The sequence below is a fragment of the Heterocephalus glaber genome, unplaced genomic scaffold (assembly GCF_053883595.1).
Source record: "Heterocephalus glaber isolate CG9 unplaced genomic scaffold, H.glaber_assembly_v1.0 deba00000676, whole genome shotgun sequence".
Classification (NCBI taxonomy): domain Eukaryota; kingdom Metazoa; phylum Chordata; class Mammalia; order Rodentia; family Bathyergidae; genus Heterocephalus; species Heterocephalus glaber.
Genome location: NW_028258156.1, coordinates 23,236,696 through 23,260,336, shown reverse-complemented (window position 1 = coordinate 23,260,336; position 23,641 = coordinate 23,236,696). Strand labels below are relative to the sequence as shown.

Sequence of the window (23,641 nt, the reverse complement as noted above, 5' to 3'; positions counted from 1 at the left end):
AAAAAAGGTTGGTTCTGAGGAAACTCTCATATCTCCTGATGCTCCTCTGCAGCAGCAGCCCCTGGGTAGCTCCTCCCATCTCTTCTCAGAAGCTTGGCCCAAGCAAATCACCTGGGCTCAGAAAACAGGGCAGCCAAGACCTCATAGGGTTGGTGGAAGAGCTATTTAACACTGTACATGCGAAGGTGCTTCTGGCACAACCTTCTGAACTTTCTCAGGTTGAGAGAGGAAGTTCAACCCTCCTCTTGAGTCCTCATTTGACAGATTCAACCTGGATGTTTGATGAAAACCCCAAACACATGATGGTTCTCTCAACTGGGATCCTAGGCCAGAAGGAAGAGGCGAGTTCCTTAAGATGAGAGGAAGGCTTGTTAACCACCCAACAAATATCCTAATGGAAGCCCCATGGCTCTGAGTTCCTTCCTCAGGAGGGCCCTGCTGCTTTGAGGGAAACAAAACTGGCACATTTTAGCACATATAGAGGATCAGAGACCCTCCCCTCACCCTGGAGGAGGCAAGGACTAAGGGGCTGGGCCTGGTGGCCTGGCAGGGGACTCCCAGACGAGTGTCCTCCCCAGGCCTCAGGAGAGGATGGTGGGGCAGGGATGGAGACACAGGCCCAACTCATTTCTAACTGGTGGGTCACCTGGTAGGTGTGGTCTGCTTTTACCTCACTGGAAAACTTCCCTCTTCCCACTTCCACTTCTGACTAAGGGCTAAACCCACCATCTGTCTGCCTGGGGGTGACCAAAGGGACGCTGTTAGTTGGTGCCAGGGAGGTGGGGAGGCCCATGGCAGAGGTGAGAGAGCACTAAACTGGGACAAGATGGAGGAGGCTGGTACTGGGCCTACCTGAGCCATGGGCCTGAGTTACAGGAGGCTCTATGGGCAGAGCCTCACAGTAGAGACAGGGTGTGGTGTGTGTGTGTGTGTGTGTGTGTGTGTGTGTGAGTGTGTGTGTGACGACTGGGGACTGAACCCAAGGCCTTGTGCATGGTAGGCAAGCACTCTTTCACTGAGCTACATCCCCAACCCCCAATCTTTTGGAGACTTGTCTAAGTGGGCCTCAAACTTTTGATCTTCCTGCCTCTGCCTCCTGAGTAGCAGGCATGATGCCTGCCCAGCCGACACATCTTCCCTTGACTTGCCTTAAACATTGATACCATCTTGCTTCACTTTTATTTGCAGGCTGCTTATTCTTATATTTATTTATATATTTTTATATATTAATATATTTTTATATATTCTTATATTCATTTTTAAAATAACAAAATGATCTGTGCTCTTAGAAGATACTTTTGAAAAATACAGAAAAGCCAGAAGAAGTTAAACGAAAATTATTGGCAATCTGTATTAATGCTTAGATTTAAAGTCCCATTTTCTGTTCAGGAACACGCAAAAGTAGGAGCTGTTATATAAGTCCCGCGCGCTAACCGACTGCGCCACTGGAGCTCCAAAAGTAGGAGCTGTTGAGGGTTAGGACTTTTCTATTCGTCCAGTATCCCTTATATCCCTTCTGCAATAGGTCAGGGTATGAAGGAGTAAAAGAAATGTATTAATTTAAAAAATATTTTAAAAAATCCCTTGAGCACCAACTCTTGAGCCAGAAACTGAGTCCAGTGTCTGCCCCTCCACTGTACCCGAGATGAGCTGTTGGGGACATCACTGGACCACCCCACCTATACACACGCCTGCTGTGTTACCACAGTGCAGGTAAAGGTTAGGCTGGGCTGCAGCTACCGAGTCCCTTCACTCTCTGGGCCTTTGCTTGCTTTTCCTCTAGGGCAGCTTCCACCTTGTTCCTGTCTGCTCAGAGCATGTCTTCCCTAGAAAGTGACAGGACCTGCCTTCCCCTTGCACACTCCTCGGTGAGCGGACTTTTGGATCTCCTCTACAGTCTGAGGGTCGGGGAGCCTGGCAGGTGGGGAGCAAGGAGAGGGTGCTCGGCTCCGGAAGACCCCACTTCACATGACTGCTCCTTCAAGGTCAGCGTGCTGTTTGCACAAATTAGTGAGGGCCGAGGATGCAGGAGAGACAACAGGGAGAGAGGGCCAACATGCCGGAACCATGCTAGGTGCTCTGCTAATGAATAGTCTCTCTCTCCCCTAAGTAAGACATTCAGTGCACAGTTAAAAACCACAACAGCAGGCTCGTACCAGCCTGCGAGAGCCAATGGTGCATGTTCTCCCCCCAGATCTAGTGATAGGCCACGGAGGCAGCACTCACACCCAGGAAATGGAGAAGCGCTACCAACGAGGGCTTTGCTTTTGGAGAGCTGGTTCTTAAACATTTACCAGTGCAACACTGAACACAGAGGGCAAGATGGGAAAGTGAAACCCCAGCCTGGTGACAGCCACCACCACAGCAGGCAATTGCCAGCCTTCCAGCTTTGTGAGTGATAACACTGTCTTCTGCTTCATAACTAATCTACGGAGCCCACATCTCCGCCTCCCCAGCCAGGGAACAAAGGTAAAGCAATTTGCTAGTGGTCCTGTGGTGGAGATCTGCTGAGCAGGCAGGATGAGGTTTGTGGACAGATGCTCCCTCAGCAACATGGAGTTTCTTTAATTCCAGAGCAGGACCTCATTCACAGAGGGGAAGCCACTTTGGAAGACGCTGTGGTTTGACACTTGTGTTGAACTCTGACTGCCACTGTGACAGTGCTGGAAGGTGGGATGTTAAGAGGTGATTAGAGCCGGGTCTGGTGGCACACGCTGTGATCCCAAGCCTCTGGGAGGCTGAGGCAGTTGCCTGCCTGGTCCAGGAAACTCAGTGAGACCCCTGTCTCAGAAGAAAAAATAAAGTTCTGCTGCCTGCCTTGCAAGCACAAGGTCCCGAGTTCGATCCCCAGTACAAAAAAAAAAAAAAAAGAAAAAATAAAGAAAGGGCTGGGGATGTGGTTCAGTGCAGAGACACTGGGTTCAACCCTCAATACAAAATCAAACCAAAGAGGCAATTAGGTTTTTAAGTGATGAATGCCATTCTCATGGAAGAAAGCAACAGCAGGTAAGATTATAAAATGAGTTTGCCCTTCATGTTTTTCTTGCCTTTTCCATGTGAACTGCTTGCCCTTCTGCTTTTCCACTGTGGTGTTTTGATATTTTTGAGGCAGGCAATGTCTTGTTCTGTATTCCAGGGTGGCCTTGAACTCACCATCAGGCTTCTGCTTCAGCCTCCTGAGTGCCTGAATTACAGGTGTGCACCAGCACGCCTGGCTTCCACTGTGTTATGATGCAACACAAGGCCCTTGGCAGATGCAGCTGCCCAGTCTTGGACTTTCAGCCTTCAGAGCTGTAAGCCAAAATAACCTCTTTCCTTTATAAATCACCCAGTCTTGGACATCCTGTTAGAACAATAGAAAATGGACTACTACAGGGGGTTTTCTGGAGGACTAGTGGCTGTCCTGAGGTTCTGAACGTAATTGGAGGCAGTATGGGCACAGTGAATACTCTGGGGTCGATTCACATCCTGGACAGGGCACAGCGAGGTTTCATCCTGCTACTCAGAATGGCACATCATTTTAAAACTTATGAGTTGTTTATTTCTAGAATTTTCCATTTAATAGCTTCGGACTGTGCTTGGCTGCAGGTAAGTGAAACCATGAAAAGCAAAACTGTGGATGGAGGTGCATGGCTGCTGGACTCATGCCAGGCATCAGCAGCCACTACAAACCAGAACTTCTTTCCTTGGAGAGTTGGTTGCTACCGTGTTAAGCAGGGCACAGCTGACCGGGGCCCTTCCCACAACCTCCATACCTTCTTCCCTGGCTCAATATCTCCAGCTACAAAACAGAAAACACACATTCACCATCCACATCAGACTGGGGTGTAGACAGGCTCTTGCGAACTTTGGAAAAAACCACTGCATTAAGATAAAATTATTGTTATGAACCCAAGAACTCAGGCACAGGAGAGTCAGGTAAATATGTTGCTCACTTCCAGTGTTGAGTGAGTACACAGCTGTAAGCTGTCCACAAGGCAGTGTGTGTGTGTAGATCAAGTTCCTGGTGGTCTTTCCACTGCCTGTTGACTTAAGAGTTATTCATGGCAGGGTTTCGAGAGTATTTGCGGAGCAGCTGCACAGGATGAGTCCAGTGCTGCCATCAATGTACCACCCATAGGCTGCTCTTTGTGCCCGGTCAAAGCAAGCAGCCCTCTACTTCCCTAACTGGACTTCTGCTACAATTCTCACTGGTGATGGAGCTGGCTGTGTCCATGCTGTCAACCTAGGCTGCACATCTGGCTGGCTTCTCAACTCACCTGAGGCTCCCGGAGCCTCGACCTGGCTTGCACCACCCTCCCTCCCTGAGACACCCCTCCCTAGGGTGGGGGAGGGGAGAGGGGACAGGGCTGTTTCGATGCAGAGACACGAGGCCTGGGACAATAGCACGGTTTCTATGAAAGTGAAGCAATAACACTCATTTCCCAGTGTAGCTGGTAAATTGTTTCTAAAGTTGATACTAAAAATGAAATTGGCAGAATGGGAGTAGCATTTTATTCAAGATGAAGAGCTTTCTAAGAACTCTTTTGCCAAGCAAAGTCATGTGTATATAAACTCTAGTTCTATCCAATATTCACTCTTTGAAAATGGCTGCAGTTCAGGAGAGGGCAGGGTAATATCTCCACTTCACTGTTTGTAAAGGACTTGTTTCCAAGATGGGAAGGCAGCTGGTTTTGTGGATTTGAGATCAAACTAGATGCTGCACGCTTTTGAATTTGGCCCTGGACGCCTTCCAAAGCTTGAGACGTTGACATTAGGAAGCAACAACTGGAGGCAGTGTGAAAGATGAAAAACTCAAGGAAGAGTGAGGAAGGATCGGTTCTTTCCTTCTGTAGGTGGGGATTCCAAGCTGTGCATGAGACGGAGAAGCTGCGAGTAGCAGCCTGGGCTTTGAGGGCAACTGAGTGGCTCATTGGCAATCGATGATAAACCCCGAAGTGGGAAAAGAGGACGACAAAACAGCCAGCCCTGACTTCTTGGAGAAATAATAAAATCTTCACCAAATGGTCTCAGGTTTCCCCACAAGTCTCTTGCAGGGTTGTGAAGCCACTTCTGTCACTACAGGAATTATAAACATGTCGAGGTGGCACAAGCAGTAACACCATCACTGAAAATCACTTAAACTATGCTTTCCTTTTTAACTTACTTTGTAGAGCATACTGTAATGAAAAAGAATGGGATTGTATTTATGTTCAAAGCCCCAAGCTCCTCCCAAGAGGGCAGACACGAGCCGGCTGAAATCTTAGCCTCTGTTCACGAGGCAACAACTGCATCATAGCCCCTCGCAGGACTGCGTATGACAACCAGGCAACAATGGCCAGAGTGCCTGGACTGTTTTGGAAAACCATCGAAAAGACAGATTTCTATCTTTTTCAGACTGCTGGCAACTGACAGTGGCTGACTTGTGGGCTCCACCTATGTGGCTCAGGCAGACCAAATGGTCCACAAGGACAATGGCTGGGTTCAAGCACACATCTGACTGACGCCAAGGGGATCCGCATCAGGACCTAGAACAGAGGGTCCTCAGAGCCTTCCTCTCCCCTCTTTATCATCATATGTTCATTCTACAATTTAAAAGAAAATTTTTTCTTTTCCCAGTGGAATTTTCATCATTGATGCCACGTGAAAACTTGTAGGGTTATCCAAGTTTCTCCTTTGCTCTGACAGAGTGATTTTATTTGTTCTCCAACTCTAAAAATCACCTTAAATTCAGAAGACAAAAAAAGCTGGGGTCTTAAAATGACTGTAGAAAAAAAAATTAAAATGACTCTGGGCCTAATACTTTCTGTGTCCCCAGCACAATGTTGAACTCCCCTCCAGGAAAATGTGGGCCTCAGTGACAGGAAAGGGAAACCCAGATGGGGCACACAAAGCCAGCAGCGAGGCCATAGCCTTACCAGGCCAGCGTGGGCACAGGTGACAGGAGCCAGGCAGCACTGGGAGATACCGGGGACAGGCAGGAGTTCCCTGTAAGGCTGTGTGACTGTCCCCTCTGGACACCCAACCCCAATCCACCAATCAGCATGACCTCACGAGCCAGCCAGGTCCCCCTTCCTCAAAAGGACCTTAGGGGACATGTGTTCAAGGTGTGTGGAGGCCAGGGGCGGCAACAGGTCTTCAGATGCTTCCTCAGGACTGTAGGCCTCAGACCAGCGGTGGTCCAGAGTTCAGAACAAAAACTTGAGACAAGGGCCCTAAAAATCACAGTGCTCTGGAGTCAGTGGCCCAGAGTTCAAGTCCCAACTCTGCCAGTTGGCATGCTAATCCTCTCCGAGCTTCTGCCTCCTCATCTGACATATTGTGAAGGCACTGGCACACAGTAAGGGTGAGATGATAGGACATGCTATCTAGGGCCTTCGTGTCTCCAGACCTTACCAGTCCCTGTCCCAGGCAGACCTCCCGGTGTGCAGGTGCATGCTGTTTGCTAAGGCTGCAGTGGTGACTGGTGTCTGCCTGGGACTCAACAGACGGGCTCTTCCGGAGGGCGGGGATCATGACTTACAGCGCTTCAGATCCCCACAGCCAAACAGTCTGGCACCCGCACTGCTTAATCAATGATAATACATTAACTAGGCTGAAGTCCCCAAGAAGTTGATTTATCTTCTATACTCCCTTCATTTTCTTTCCTCCTCAAAGGGGTGAGTAGTAAATGATAATAAATTACCCTAACATCCATATTGTTATCTAAATTATGAGGTCAATAATTATATCTATTTATTGACTCTCTGAGCTCCTTAGAAGATAAGTGCTACATGAATCTACCAAACAGGCATATTCCAGGTGGTTCCTCCGAGTTAGTGAAGAAGTGGTTTCTTTCTTCACTCCACTACTCCAAGCTCCTGAAGGGGGGCCTCTTTCCTCCACTGGTGAACACAGCTACCCCCTTCCCAGCAAGGGCCCCCTCTGAGCCAGCACTGGGGTGAGCATGGGGTGTTTTTTGGATGCCTCTTCTGGTCTAATTTTTTATTTCCTGGCTCTGGGGCTGTCCTTTACATCCAGACCGTATCTATGTTAAGGGCTGCCTGGTCTTGGTGACCAGCTGCATGTACAGGACAGCCCTATGTACCCCTTGTCAAGTTGGCCCCAGGGCCCAAGTTCTGTCTTCCAGCATGTTCAACCAAGGGTCTGCCAACACAAATTGAACCATTCACTCTGACTCAAGTAGAGAGAAGAGAAAAGTGTCAGTCCAGTGGGGGGAATTCTAGTCCCTTCCCCCTGGCTACCATGCTGAGGGGCACATCCTAGAGGACACACACATGCTTTGGAATGGCCCTTGCCAGAGTCCCTGTCCTTCCAGCTTCTCCAACCTCATTCATTGAAATGCTTAAAAGTTCATTCAAATCTTCATGTTCATGTAGTACTTCCTCTAATTTGAGGACTGTAGTTGAGATATGTATTTTCAAAATCACTTGGCCTCCCTAGCCATATTCTCCTCCACTCATTTCATAGCCTCCTTTGCATGACTGCTTCCCTACCCCAATCTCTCTGGCCAGACGTTTCAGAGCTTGCCTATACGAGGCCAGTTTCCAGTTGATCCTGGGTGACATGTCCTACTTCCATCCTGCAGCACCTCTAGGGTTCAGGTTGGTCTCCCAACACGGTCCATGATGCCTTCCCTTCTGCCTTCTCCCGAAAAAGAGATCTCTGAGAGGTGGAGGTAGCAGCCACATTTCAGGCAAGAGGGCACTGGATTTGGGACAAGGAAGTGATGTTTTCCCACACCTGACAGGTTACGGTCTGCTTGGTTTCAATGTTTAAGTGTTGGAAACTTAGTCTCCAATGCAACAGGGTTGAGAAGTGGGATATTTAAGAGATGACTGGGGCAGGAGGGCAGGGGATTGATGCCACTACTGTGGAGGGGTTCAGAGTTCCTCACCAAACGGTGAATTCAGCCCCTTCCCCTCCCCTCTCCTCCTCCCCTCCTCCCTCCTGCATGTACACTCTTGCCCTTCCGCCTTCCACCACAGTATAACCCACCTAGAAGGCCCTTGCTCCCTGCGGGTCCCTTGACCTTGGACTTCCCAGCTTCCAGAACTGTAAGACAAACATTTCTTTATCTTGTAAGTCACCCAGTCTGTGGGATTCCATTATAACAGGAGAAAATCCACTAAGACGTGGTCAAAGAGAATTTCCAGGCTGAACATGAAAGTGCTATTAGAACATCTTAAATGGGTCAGGGGGAAATCAATGGAAACCTCTCCTTTCATGTCTTTTCATATAGGACAGTCCATCCTCTCGAGGTGGCACTTGGACTGACAATGGAGGCGGGATTAACAGTTCCTTTATGATCCTCTCCAGCTCTTCCATTATGATAACTGGTCTAGCAAACAGGAAGTGTGTCAGAAGATGGGGGAGGGAGAGGAGAGAAAGGGGAGGAGCCACATCCATTCTGCACAGGACATCTCTGGACAAAGCAAATGGACACAACATCAGAGTGGTTAGTGCGAGCTGTTTACCTGCCTGCCTGTCTGTCTATCCTGTCATCCACCATAGACAGCACGATACCATTTAAGCACTGTGGTTCTGAGGCAGAGGGTAGCTTGGTTTCTACCTGCTTTATTGCTATACCAAATGCTACATTTTTGGGTGACAAGAGTGATATGGTTTTAATAAGTTAATAAAATTTTAAAACAGAGGAAAAGGAGCCAACAGCAGGAAATGTTGGTTGGATTTCAAGGGCTGGATTATAAACTGCATGAGAGTATGGATGAAGCCTCAAGCATGTCTTCATCTTCTCAAGTGCATCACAGATCTGTTCACGAATTTAGTGATAAGTGGAAATCTGAATTGAAGTTTTCCTTGTAGGCAACTGAATCCAGACATCTCCCTAACACCTGAATAGACTTTTTGCTTAAAAATGGCCGCTCTGAGGTGTGTCAAACAACTTGACGTCTGCCATCTTATGTACTGAGATACTTCAGGCTTTCAGGATTAAAATAAGACGAAGAGTCCAAGGCAAAGGAATGCGGTTGGGTGGTCAGCTGTCTGTGAGAGTCAAATGCCATATTCAGGGTGCCCTGCTATGACAGGGACAATTACAGAAGAAGCAGTTCCCTCAAGGTTTTCTGCTTCTGTCAGAGATTTTAATTCAGAAATGAATGGGATGACTTCAGGAGGACTGAGGGTATCTATCCACCACATAGATAGGTGTACCACTTGTCCCAACACAGCAATTTGAGAGATTTCCTGGATGATGTTGCAGGGCCATGGTGAAAGCAGAGTTCACACAAAAGCCCCCTCGAGGGTGTCTCATGAATGAGGACATGTGATACGTGTAAAGGCACAAAAAAGGACCTCGCCAGTGACACTGTCTTGTAGCAGGCCTCAGCTATCAAGCTACCGGTATCCAGGCATGTAGAACCTGTGATGGAGACCAGTAACCCACGTGGCCAAGACTCTGGAACCAGTATTCAGGAATGATGCATGGTCCCAGGTGATCCAGGGAGCCCCCTGGCAGGGATGAGCTGATTCCCATTCAGAGGGTCTCGGGCAAGAGACCCTGGATGCTCTGACACTTGTGTCTCTGGGCAGAAAGCAGAAGCTGGCTCTGCCTGGGGTTTATTCAGACATAACTGGCAGAGCCTGCGACACCCCCACTCACCCACCCAGTTTGCTGCCAGGGCTCACAGATAAATGTGGCATTTGGTTCCACCAAGAGAAGTGTGTCCACTTGGCAGGGCCAGGGGACAGGAGAAAGGAACCGCTTCATGTCTTTGAATCCCTGTTGTCCCGGAATCAGAGTGCAAAGCGCTGAAGTCACTGGGAGAGCAGACAATAGGAAGCTGTTGGCAGAGTCTGGAACGAGGTGCTTACAGAGCCACTCCAGCTGGACTGGGGCCATGGCACCACTGCTAGCAGGGGACAGAAATGCATCTCTGCTCTAAGGGACACAAAGAAGCAGTACATGACATCACATCCAATCCAGGCTCCTTGACCCAGTCACACATCCCAGCAGCTCACACCAATGGTGTTGGGATTTATAGCTGCCACCTGCTGAGCAGAGGCCCAGGAACAAAAAGCCACCACAGAAGAGAGGGTACAGAAAGCTGTTTTCAGGTAATGGAGAAGAAGATCAATCAGCTGGAGGGGAAATATCACAACATCTTCAATCACAAATCAAGCAAGAAACTAGCTATTCGTGGAGGAGAAAGGGACACTTAGCAGGGCTCATGAAGGCCTGGGGTCTGGTCCCAACCCCAGGGACCCCACCCTTCACCCTCCCTCCCTGCTCGCTGAGATCCTCCTCATCGCTCAAGGGCTGGCTTTTGTGCAGACTCCTCCGTGCAGGGAGCCTGTGACCCCACCGGAGACCACGGAACCTTCCTCAGCTTTCCAAGTCCTGCTCATTTTATTGCCATCCTCAGCCTACTCTGCGTGGTGTTTAAGATCACGGTGGACACCTCAGCCTTCCCCATTTGTACACCGATACTTTATCTACAGACTCAAGACATTTAACAGGCAAACATGTAGACTGCCAGAAACACACTCAAACACCTAAATGAGCACCAATGATTCAAAGCTGCCGTACGTCAGCCTGAGGATTTGCTGGGGAGATTCAGTGAGGCAGCTTCAAGTAGAGGAAGGAGCAGCAAATCGCTGGTCTCTCACCAGCCGGCTGTGCAGCACCTGGGACGCTGCAGGGTCTCTTGAATCTACCTTTCCTCTCCTGGAAGGCAGTAGTCGCCCCTTACCCATTATGTTGCTGCTAGGATTAAACAAGTCACCTCATACTAGTGCCACATTTTACAGGCACTCAGATGCTCAGGACATTGAACCAAACCTTAGCCTGAATTAGCAAGGCCAAAAGCCAGAAGGCCTCTGAGGAACACTGTGTTTACAGCATCAGCTCAGTGTCATGCTTAGAATGCAGGTTCTGCAGTCACATGGCCTGGATTTGAATCCTGCCACCACCTCCTTGGGAAATTTCTCTGGTTCTCAGTTTCCTTATCTGCAAAATGAGGATGGCTATAATACAGCAGTTGTTTAGGATGAGATGGGATAACAGGTATCTGTGTCTGCTGCTTGGGATTTTTTTTTTTTTTTTGGTACTGGAGATGAACTCAGGACTTTGCTCTTGCCAGGCAGGCGCAGCGCCACTGAGCTAAATCCCTGGCCTGCTTGGGATGCTTTTAATAAATATGATTTAGAATTTGATTTTTCATGGTAGGACCTAAAAAAAAGTTTTCCTTGGAGCAAAACAGCAAGTGTTGAGAATAAAGTCACCGTGTTAAAAGTCACTAGACCCTGAATTTTCCCTCAGCCAAGCCTCAGGGTGGGTAAGGAGCAGATGAGGGTTTCTCAAAGTGTGACCACTACCTGCAGTTTGCTTGGCAAATATAGATGCCAGGCCTCATCCCAGATTTATGGCATCAGATTCTTTGGGGGTGGGGCAAGCAGGAGGATGCATTTAAGAAGCTCTTTAAAGGATCCAATAACCCCTGAAGTTGTCCAGTCATTGTCACAACAACTATTAAATTGGAGAGGCCTGGTCATTGGAGACCCACTGGTACACTCAGCGTCAGTCTGGCACCAAGGAATTTCTTGCCGGTTAAAATTCTGTTAGCCAAAGGGGAAGTGTCCTGCATACACAGGGTTATCTTTGGTTTAGTTTGCTTTATTAGCTTTTATGTATCAATACACATTTATGATACATGATAATCACATTCATCTTGGGAATCGGCACACAGACATACGCAACCTTCTTGGATACCTCTGACCTTCGGCCACATGAGTTAGGGACTCATCTAGCTGAGTGATGCGCTGGGGCCGCCTTGCCTGGCTCTCAAGAGCCACCGTGAGTGTCTTCCCAACCCTTTGCTCAGCACTTTCACAACTGGCAGCGTGACAGTATTTACACCTCTGAAACCAGCAAACATGACAGACCAGGGCTGTTCCATGTCCTCAGAGAGGTGTTCCACCAGCACGCCTCTGGTTCTCATCCCTAAGAAAGTTCTGTGCTGGAACCCAAACTCTCCAGAATGTGGTCAAGGATATTCTATTTAGGTCCTTGGATGGTTTGGCACCGGCCTGCTTTCTGAAAGTGATGTCCTGATGCTTTAATCCTCTTGGCTTGGCCCAACAGAAGACCTCCTTTGTGCCCTATGGTCAGACCCTAACCCCACTGCTGGGCTGGCTGCCTGGCAAATTGCAGGCCCTGTACCCAAGTGGACTGGTGTCAGGGTGGGGATGCTCTGGCCCAACCCCTCATTGCCACTGGGCAAACAACCCAGTTCCCCAGGGGGCTGCCCAGTAGCCTCGGTGCCCTGGATACCAGCCTAAAATGAATGCCTGGGCAGGGCAGAAGCCCACAGTGAATCTCACCTCCCCATTCCAGGGCTGGGTGGCCTAGCTCAGTTCTGGCCCCTCCCCGAAGCCTGCAGTCCTGACACCCCAGAGGCCTTTGCAAAGGTCACCCACTCAGAGCCGTCAGCACTTTGGTGGGCTTGCTTCAGGGGAGCACAGACCTTTCCTTTATATTCCTCCATATAGCACTCGGGTGAGTCAGGGAGAATTCATTCCGATCTCTCAGTAAATCCTACTATGCTCTGGAAGGATACGGTTTGAAAAATCTATTTTTGTGCTTTTATTTACTTAAGGTCTGTATGCCTGGGGAGCTTTTTCATAGTGCCACCGAACTGCCTCTCACTTACCAGAAAAAAAAGAAAGATCCTGCCTTCCTGTAACACTACCAGCAACAGCCTGACCACACAGGCTAAAGGAACCGTGGCTCTGTGCCCCCAATGCTCAGTGCCTGCCAGTCCCCAGCATGTAGCCTCCCCTCTGGGGTGCCCAGGGCTCATGCATTTTGCTTTTCCTGGTTAAAATGCTATTTTTGATCCTGAATCACAGCCAGTCTGGAGGGAGGGATTTGCACCTGCAATTCTAGCAGCTTCACAGGGTGAAAGGCTGGCCTTTCGGTGTGGGAGCCCCACCTTTCTAGAAGGCCAAATGCTCCATGAGAAGACCAAATCCCTTCTATCTATTCAGGACTTGGCGTTATCTGTGTCAATGGCGTAGGCCTCACCGCAACGTTCCACCTTGGCATCAAATCCACACATTACTGGCCCCCTTCAGCTTAGACCCCTGACAGGACCTAATGGCAGCGCTTCTCTCCCGACCCATCCTTGAACACTGGAGTGCCCTCCAGCGTGGCCCCTCCACTGCCAGGGCAGCCGGGGACAGATGAGGGCACACTTGCATGTGAACCACAGGCCTTTTTATGAACTGGCTGAAGAGCTGCCTCACTCCTCAGCTTCCCTGGGGCCCCAAGTCAATGTCCTCTGTGGGTTGCCAACCTGGTGTCCCAGTTCCGTCCAGGGTAGGACCAGCTCCGGCTTCGGCTGTGACTGTGCTGAGGAGAATGAGGGACTGAGCAGCAACCTTGGTGCTTCAGCCTCTGTCACTTCCCAGTCAGGGAATGAGATCTCTCGGGACCCCAGAGCCCCCACCCTGGCTGGGGAAATCAGGTTTGTGGTTCCACATCTAACCGAACATCACTCTCTCAGGGAAGCTTTTAACGGACAGCTTCTGGGGCCCAGCCAGACTGGTGGAACTGGAGTTTCTAGAAGTGAGTCCCAGGGATCTGCTCTGAGGTTCCTGATGTAGCTGTTCAAGACCACATTGGGGTAGACTTCCCCAAGGTCACTTCTGGTAGAAACACTCTATGGCTTTACATATCTTTACCCCACCAGGAACTGGATAGGAAAAGGGAAGCTTACAGGTAAGAGTCATCTACTCCATGTGTCCCTCCAGCCAACAGCCAATCACAGGAGGCAGCTCAGAAAGGGGCCTTAACAGCCCAGGGAGCAGGAGCTGCCTGTACCCTGACCCTCAACAGACAATTCTCCTGCCAGCTCTGGTCAGAGGGACAGAAATGGCTGCCCCTCAGGCATGGAGCCTGGTTATGCCTGTAAGGCGGGATAGGGGTGGCCCAGCCTGCTGTCCTGGCCTGGGGGCACAGACTTCCTGAGATGCCAGCAGAGCCCTTAACACAAGTGACAGACAAGCTAAGGACCACTCAAACCACGAAAAGCAAAGCCTCCACGCCGAAGTGAAGAGATATGAAGGGGGACTCCGGTGGCAGGCACTGGCGTATGTGGGTCAAGAGTCAGCATAACCCACATGAACTAAGAGAACATTTAGAATGCATGTTAGGAAACCTTCCCAGGGAAGCGAAAACCCCTTCCCTCCTCCTTCCCTCACCAGGGAAAATTAGCTTCTCATTCCCACTAACAAGGATGGGGTGGGCTCCACGGCAGCTCTACAGAGCCATCTGCACAGCAGCCCCACATCCACGGCACTTGTTCCGGGTTAGGTGCCAGCCAGGGGTCCGTCTGTGATAGATCTTTTAGGGCAGGATTTATTGATAAAACAGTATTATTGAGAAGAACCTCAATCACAGCAGCCAAGCTTTACTGAGTACTGACTCTGTACTAGGCACTGGGCTGAGTCGGTTCCAGGGAGGATTCATTTAATCCTCAGGACAGCTCAGCCTGCAGCCTAGTGCTCTTATCTCCATTTCACAGACAAGGAAACGAGAAGCTCGGAGGTTAAGCTGCTGGCTCCCAGTCTCCCAGCCTGGCCACACTGGAGCCCAAGTTGTACCCAAGTCACCTGAGTACTAACTTGTGGGCCTCTCTGACTTTCCAAAGAGGATGGTGGCTCAGAGAAAGGGAGACAAGTGGAAAGTGAGCAGAACCCTGAGGCCAGCTGTGAATAAATACCAGTGGAACAGCATTTCCCAAGTGGCCAAGGGCCGAGGAAGCACAGACGTGCAAACCAAGGTTCCTGTCTACAAGGAGGACACAACATACTTAAACAATGACCAAGCCGGACAGCAGAACAGACTGACACAATAAAGGGCCCCATCATGCCAGACAGCTAGGGAACAGAACAGCATAAAAGGATGCAAACAGAACAGGCAGAAAGGGTGGAAGGGGCTGAGGCAGGGATGGGGTTGCTCTGTGGGATCCACGTGATGTGGGAGGGGCCCTGGTGCTGTGGGGTACGAAAGGGAGCACCCACAGCTCCCGTGCTGGGCGACCGTGTGCAGGAGAGGCAGGGGGCTAGCAGCTGATGCCACTTGTGTGAACAAGGCACCAGGGACGGGTCGATGCAGCAAAGAGGAGGTTGCTGGTCCTGCTCCACTGATCATCCACTGAATCACTCGCTCACTCATTCATTCATTCATTCAATACTTATTTACTGTGCATTGGGGTACAGAGAAATGAATGAGATGATTTCTGCCCCCAAGGAGCTCACAGGCCACTAAGGGAGATAGGCCCAGACATGAGTTCACAGTACACTAGGTTAAGTGATAAATAGGGGTGCAGAGAGATCATGTTGTGTGGTGACCCCACAGTGAGTTCCAATGGATGAGCAGGCATTCTGGCAGACAGTCTTGGATAGAGGGGCAACCCAGGTAGAGACAACAGCAGGAGCACTGAGATGGTCAGGACACTGCAGGTGGATGAGTGGAGCCGAGACAAAGGGAAAGAGGGTGGGAAGGGGCAGAAGGGTGGGACGTAGGGTGCTCTGGACTGAAGTACGCATTACCCCATCTACTTGCAGAGGCCCTGGCCCCCAAAGTGATAGTGTGAGGAAGGCAGGGCCTTCGGGAGGTCATGAAGATTCAATTAGATCACACGGGTGGGGCCCTTGGGATTGGATTAGTGCCCTTATGAGAAGGGGAAAAGACACTAGAAGCTCCAAGCCAGAAAGAGGGCACTCACGTTGACAACATCCTGATCTTGTACTTCCAGCCTGCAGAACTATGAAAAATAACTTTCTTTCCTTTAAGCCATCCAGCCTGCGGGATTCTGTTACAGCAGCTTGAGCAGATGAAGACACACTGGTAAGATAAATTCACTTTGCAACATACAGAATTGAAGCAACTGGAGCTCCACTGGTGCAATCGGTCAATGTGTGGTACTTACACAGAACTGGAACAACTGACCTTCAGTTCAAGAGGCAAGCTGGGGCCAGAGAGGGAGGGTGGTGGGTAGGGGAGGTAGGACATCATGAGCATGCTGACGGTCCTGTGCTTTCATTTCATCCCATGAAATGATGTTGCCCGGCAACAGAGGAGGGTTTGGGAAATACCAACAAGTACAGGCCAAGAGGAGGAAAGAGGCAATGAAGTGGAGAACGAAACTCAGAGGTGAGAAGTGACAGTGTCAGATGCCAAGAGGCCGAGGAAGGACACTACAAAGCAGCTAATGCCACTGTAACAGGGAGCAAAAGCTATTCTGGGGAAATGGTATAGAAGTCAACTGGCAGTTGCAGTTGCTGTTGGAGGATGTATCAAGGAAGGGTAAGTTGTTTTAAATTTAAACAATAAATATTTGGACAAGTTTAAGCTGCAAGAAACCAGCAGAGCCTTCTTTTCCTTTCTGGGGTCTGAGAGCACTACAGGTAGGAACTCAACCAAGCTTCTGGTGAGTGGAAGACCATCTATCTTCCAGACGTTGGCATGTCCAGCCTCCCACCGTGAGAACCTTCCCATTGCCCCTACAATGGGGCCAGCACACAGGTCTGGATCAGTTCGCCTTTCCAAGGAGGCTTGCAAAGTCAGGGCTTGAAGAAGTCAAGTTACCTGCCCAGTCACACAGCTAACAAATGATGTGTGTGGTTTGAACCCATGTGTATCAAACACCATTATGTTTCCTTCCCTCAGAAGAACTGTTCCTTGTCATGTCTTCCAGAAGAGTCACCTCCACTGGCCCTGCTGACACACAGCTGCACAGGGTAGGACAAGACACCCTCCGACCTGGCTGTCCCGGGTGGGCTGCTGCAGGGATCCCTCCTTCCCCCCAACACACACCCTGTGTCTGCTCTTTCCTCTCCATTCCCGTCTCACACTAATTCTGGCCTTGGTCACTCAACGATTCACGTTGGCCAATGGAACAACAGAAAATGTAACACAGACACACAGTACTTGTGCATTGAGCTTTGCTTGTCTTCTTTCGGTCTCTCTGGAATCTGAACTTCAGATGACGCACCCAGGCTGCTCCCAGGATAGTAGAAAAAGCAAGTGGGACAGTGTATTACTTGGCCTTCCTGTTGCTGGACATAATACCCAGCACCCATAATTTGAAGGAGGAGAGGCTTAATTTGTCTTACAGTTTTGGGAGAATCACTCCATGGTCAGCTAGCTCCAAGGTAGAAACACCATGGAAGAAAGGCATGGCAGAAGAAAGCTGCTCACTTCCTGGCCACCAGGAAGCAGAGCAGGGAAACACTGCCAGACATAGACCCTAAGGGCATTCCTCCCTGACCCACCCAGACACATCCAGAAGAATACTTTACCAATCCATTGGGTGGATCCCAAAGCCAAATAAATTGACACCCCACAGATAGGATGGGCCTCTCCTGCCAAACCAGCCTCCCTTCCCAACCAGAACAAGCCAGATAACCTACTGGATTAGGACAAATAATATCTGCTCTCCTCAGCTATCAACTTTTCGTGTGGCTCATTATTTAGCAAAAGCTAACTAATACAAGTCCAGAAAGAAGCCCCATACCAGCCTCTCCTCCCAGCTCTGAAGCAGTGCAGGAGAATAATCTTGGATCTCTGGTGTCCACACATTCCTTCAGCAATGGCAGCACCCCTAGAATATACTCCCTTTGGTCCCCAGGCTCGCTGTGCTCCTGAAAGGAGGAAGAGGCTTTTCTACACCCTGTCCCTGGGAAGCATGGGCAGGGGGCTGACCCCAGCCAGCAGCCAGGCCTATAGATGCCAGGTTATTTGGGGACAAGGTGACAGTAGCATGCTTCTGCCATACTGTCCTGACACCAGGGTTTTTCCACTGACGAGGAAGGAGATCATCTCTCTGGTAAGCTCCACTGCAAAGGCTTCAAGGCACATGTTGTCAAGGGGGATGGAGGAGCTTTGGGGAGAATGCAGAATCCAGCCACCTCCAGCCCATTTAGCAAGGAGCTTGCTGCTTCCCTTTCCAGAGAGGCGTAAAATGAATGAGTACCCAAGAAAGCCAACCTGATCAGTGGCACTTTGATAAGGTGACAAAACTGCTGCCTCTTCAGTCCAAACACACTCCCTGTGGTGAACTATTATAGGAAGGAAGCATGGACTAATTAGGAGAATCTCCAGGACATAAGAAAAATCAGCACCTAAAGTGCTGGAGCAGAGAGAAGTCCTTGTTAGGAAGAGAGAAAACAAAAATGCTAGGATGACACTTTCCCCAAGCATATTTATGCAAGGAGGAGATGAGAATTAATTAGGACAGGAGTTATTTTTGGCTGCTTGTACAGGCCAAGGGCCCCTTCCAGGTGGGGACAGATCCCCAATGCTGCCCACCACTTTGAAAAATGACTTTTAGTCTTTGCTGGTTCTAATGAAGCTTGAAATTAAGACAGTTCTTTTGTTTATTCCCCGTTTGAGAAGCCCCAGCCACCCATCAATAACACCAACGTCTGGATTATTTATTTCTCATTGCTCAACCTATGGGGCATAGAAGAATTTTATGAAGCCAACATGGGAGGCATTTTCTCCCCACGGAGTGTGGCTATACTTCCCTGCTCTGCAGAACCCATTTATGATCGGATTTTGACAGTCACTACTGCTGGCCAACTTTGAGCAGGGTCAAGAGCCCTGAGAGTCAAAGACCCAATTCTTATCACCTCCTGACATTTACTGGCTGTGAGATCTTAGGTAAGTCCCTTAGTCTTGAGAAAATTTGACACAGCAAAGGGATTAGTAATTTAAAAACTCTGCTTAAAACCCCCACGTAACATGTAACATGTAACAAATGAGTGGACGGTAAAGATAACTGTAAGTAGGATGCTGTAGAGCAGATATATCGCTAGAGCTTTTTCATCTTACATAACCAGAACTGTACCCTCTGAGCAGCAGATCTCTCCTTCACCAGCCCTGGGCAACCTTCATCCTACTTGCTGTTTCTATGGGGTGAGTACTTTAGATGCCTCATATAAGGGAGCCAGGCAGCATTTGTCCTGTGATGGGCCTGCTTCCCAAGGCGTAAGGCCCTCCAGGGGTATGATGTAGAAAAGCCCTGCACAGTACTCCCTGCTTGCATGCTGAGTGCTTATACGCGTTCACTCACTCAGTAATCACAGACACTCTGCTACTGTAGTGTCACTATATCTCGGTCACAGATAAGGAAACTGAGGCACAGCGAGGTGAAACGATGTGCCCAAGCTCACCTGGTGCAGAAGTGGCTCCTGATCCATCCTCTTGAATGTGATACTGGGTTGTTTCTGCACAGTTTAAATCTGTATTTTAGGTAAACAGGTGCAAGAGATGATGTTACTGAGGACGATGGCAAAAGACAGGGCTGGGGGGTAGGAAGGAGAGGTTTTCCTTTGCATGGTTCTCAGGGGTCTTTTTTGTTTTCTGAGGCAGGGTCTCGATATGTAGTTCAGGCTGGCATTGAATTTTCAGTGATCCTCCTGCCTCAGCCTAGCAAATGCTGGGATTTACAGCATTTGTCACCATGCTCAGGGACTCTAAGGGGGCTTTGATGCAGAAAGTAGGGAGGTCTTGGAGCCAGGAAGACTTGAGACAAAACAGAACACCTCTACCTCTTGGAGGATACATTTCACCAGGGGAGACAAATGCATAACAAGTGGTCCCAAACACATGCGAGTGCGGGATGGGAAAGAGGAAGCATGTCAGGGGAAATGCTGTGCATGAGTGGGGGCTGGGAGGCTGGGTGGGGAGCATCCCTGAGAAGACAGTGGCTAGGCGAGGGCAGCTGAGGCAGGAGGGCGGGCCAAGTGTGACTGGTGGGTGGGGGCTCAGCACAGATGAGGAGGAGCTGGAGGCTGGGGTGGCAGGAGAGGGGCACACAGGAGCCCGAGCGGAGGGCACAGACACCTGTGAGGCAGCAGCTGAGAACAAAGGAAGATACTTGGGTTTTGCATAGGGGAGCGATGCGATCTGATCTGGTATTGGCAGTCATTTGGGGACAGTGAAGTGAGAAGCGGCTGGTTCTAGACCTATGCCTGAGTGGGTCAGAAGCACCTCCTGGTGCGCCAGAGGTGGCTGGGCTTGAGGATAACACAGAAAGTCTTATCCAGAGAAACTGGAAGAAGGACGTGGCTAGAGCTGGCTTGGGAAGACCACAGATACGGCAGGTTTGGGGTTTTATGGGTTGAACTGTGTCCCCTCAAGGATTTGTTGAGCTCCTAACCTCAGTTCCTGTGAATATGACCTTCTGTGGAAAGTCTTAGCAGAAGAAGCCAAATTAAGATGTGGTCATCAAGATGGACCCCAACCAATGTGACTGGTGTCCTTATGACAAGAGAAGACACACACACACACACACACACACACACACACACACAAACACAGGCAGACGACACCTGTGACAAAGCAGGCACTGCAGCAACACATCTACAGGCAAGGAACCCCAAGGATTGTGGCATTACCACCTAAGAGAAAGAGGCAGGGAACAGAGCCCCAGAACCTTCATGGGAGCAAGGCCCTGCTCACACCCTGACTCTGGGCTTCCAGCCTCCAGAGCTGTGAGAGAATACATTTTAGTTATTTTAAGACACCCACTGTTATGGCAGCCCTAGCAAGCAAATGCAGGGGCGAGGGAGGAATGCAGTTTCCAGTGCGCTAAATGTGGGAGATGTCGAGAAGGCAAGGGGACACGTGAGCCCTGTGTTCTGGGGAGAAGCCCGAGCTGTTCAGAAATGGGAGACAAACCTGCCAATGGAACACATCTTAAGCCACAAGACTGGACGGGATCAGAAGGGGTAACAGTAGGCAGGGACGAGAAGTGGGCCAAGGAATCTGAGGCCCAGGAGCCAGTGGGGGGGGGGGGTGAAACAAGAAGCAGCATCCTGGGCTGCATTCCTCCTGGGGCTCCCACTGCTCCCTGCTGCCCCTCCCCATCCCCTTCTCGTGCCCATTCTGCACCATGGGGCTTTCAGAAAGGCCTGTGTGTCACTGCCTACAGCCTCCTCTCAGCACAGAACTAGGCACGGAGCAGACTCTCGGCACAGGTTTGCAGAATTAATGCATCCGTAAATGAATGGTTGGAAAAGGATTCTTCTAGCAACTATGTCATAATCTGCACTAATACTAAATTTAGACTCAACTAAACCATATACCTTTTTTTTTTTTTTTTTTTTGAGACAGGGTCTTGCTATGTAATTCAGGCTGGTATTGAACTCATTATGAAGCTCAGACTGGCCTCAAACTTGTGGCGATCCTCCTGCCTCAGCCTCCTCAATGCTGGGATTATAGACATGCACCACCACACATGGCTCACATGCATTATTAGAGTAAGGTTTCTTAAGCTCTATTTCTCCCTCTTGGACCTGTTCAGTGGATTTTTAAGTCTCAAGAGTAGAATGTATGCAACTTTTACCTTGATCCCTGCAACTCCCGCTACTGAGATATTTGGGGACATGATTCTGTCAATCTCCAGTTTTCAGGCTTTGCCTCCTTCTGTTTTCCAGGGACTTTCATGAACACATCATCAATGCTGTCACTGAAGTCACTCGCACAACAAAAGCAGGTCTCTCACAATGTCCCCCAAGGCTGTCCCCTGGCTCAGTAACGATCTACTCGTGACAGATATGAATCAAGCACCCATTATGTGCATGGTTCCAGGCATGAAAGATTCATTCATCCATGACTGAAGTGAAGACCCTTGAGCTCACTGAGCTGGAGGCAGGGACAGTCCTCCAACCAGTTGTGAATCAACTAACTTGTGTGACTTTATGGGGACACTGTCGTATCCATAGACACTTGACCAGAGACCTCTGTCGGGCGCTTTGTTAGAACCAGGGATACTTTGTCCTGTTTCCTGAGCTACTGCTCAGGACCTCTGGGAAGGGAAAGGGTCTTTACCTGGTGTGCACAGTTCTTAGGAAACCTGGTCAGCTTCTGGGGACAGTCACCTTCTCTCCTAGGACTCACCATCCATCACTGCAGTATTGTAGTCTAGACTTGCCTCACCTGCAAATGCTGGAATACATTTTCTCTCCTTTTCTGGAAACTAGAAAGTCATTTGGCCTCCTTTAGGCTTCCAGGACCTCTCCCTTTCTGTATGATTCTGTAGCGCAAAACATAACCAATTTCTTCTCTCAATTTTGTTCCAGTATCCTAGGACATCATTCTCTAGACATGAAATCTGAACTCAAAATAGCTGCATTTTTTCTGATCATTTCTCCATGAAGCCAGGGCTTAAATTTCCTCTTACTGGTAGGAGTCCTGCCCTCCAGAGTCGGCAAAGTCTGCTTCTTTATGCCCCTCTGGCCCTAGTCTTCCCTTCACCTATTCTACCATGTATTAGTTAGGGTTTTCCAGGAAGACCGAGCCACTAGAATATGCGTATATACAATTATAAGGGGGGATTTCTTAGATTGGCTTACACCATCATGGGGCCATCTATAGGCTGCAGAGCTGGAAGAGCTGGTAGCTGCTCAGTCTAAGAAGCTGGAAGCCTCAAAATGAAAGAGAGGTCAAGGACGCAGCATCAGTCTGAGGCCAAAGGCCCAAAAGCCCCAGGAGGTGCACGTCCAAGTTCAAAGCCTGAAGAAACTGGAGTCTGATGCCCAGGGGCAGCAGCTGTAGAAAATGTACTCATTCAGGAAGTGAGAGTGAGAGAGAGGGTGTGGGAGGGGCCTCACAGTGCCTTTGGAGGTCACACCCCCAGTGACCTAAGGACTTCCCACTAGGCCCCACCTCCTAAAGTTTCTTCCACTCCCAAAGCCCCATCTTCAAGACTAAGCTTTTAACACACAGGGCTTTGGGAGACAGTCAATACTGAAGCTATAGCACCCATTTTGCTTCAAATTAAAGCTGTCTCCTCAGAGAATGTGTCATCCTGAGGAATCATCCTAATACAGACCAGCTTTGTAATGGACTCACACCGTGCAGTTCTGGCTTCCTGAGGACTCAGACCCTGGTTGCTCTGCCTGGGGTCCTTCCCTGCTTGTCCAGGGTCTATTCTCTGACTTTGCCTCCAACCTCTCATCCGAGTCAGGGAGAACAACCCTGCTGACAGCCTACCTGAAACTGACTTGGTAATTCACTGTTTTCCTCTACTAAATTCTTAAAAACTCTGATAAACTTTATTTTTGCCTTCCCTCCACTTGAGGTTTCAACGATGATCATGGTAGCAAGGATAATGACAGTGACGATGCTTATGACTGCAATGTGTCTCTAGAAAGTTCACGTGCTGGAAACACAATCCCCAAATGGATACGTTAATGTATTCAGAGGTGCAACCTGTAGGGAGATAATTACAGTTGGATGAGGTCACGAGCAAGAGGACCCCAGGTGGCCTCAGTGGCTTACTAGGAAGAGCAAGAGAGACCTGAGCTTGCTGTGTCATGACAGGTGTTAGCCCCATCGTGTCACAGGGGAGCAGGAAAGCTCTCCGCCAGATGCTGAACAGATACCAGTACTGTGCTCTTGGAGTTTTCAGCTTCCAGAACTGTGAGCTAAGGAAAATCTTTTCTTTATAAATTCCCAGGTCCTAAGCATTTTGTTATAGAACAGAAATGGACTAACACACTGCTGAAGAAGAAGGTGCTAAGGAGGAAGGAAATTACTGTACCAAGTCACTGTTTTTTCAATCTTGCAGTTTTTTTCAGTCTCATACATGGGAAATTTGAAATTTAGGATGCTCACAGACATTGG

At 49.4% G+C, this 23,641-nt stretch overlaps 1 protein-coding gene across 11 annotated transcripts in view; it reads right to left on the bottom strand.

Annotated features, from left to right (window-relative positions):
* Window positions 1–23,641, bottom strand: part of Atxn7l1 (ataxin 7 like 1) — a 225,892-nt gene that overhangs the window by 147,637 nt on the left and 54,614 nt on the right. For 5 of the 11 annotated variants that reach the window (XR_002392992.2, XM_021253928.2, XM_021253926.2 and 2 more), the window contains one exon: window positions 19,183–19,251. The exons of the other annotated variants lie outside the window; for them this stretch is intronic. Coding sequence is in view for 4 of the 5 variants with exons in the window: in XM_021253928.2 (XP_021109587.2) it covers window positions 19,183–19,251 (69 nt within the window). In the remaining variant the exon portion in view is untranslated. The remainder of the gene's footprint in view (window positions 1–19,182; window positions 19,252–23,641) is intronic. 11 annotated transcript variants of the gene reach the window in all.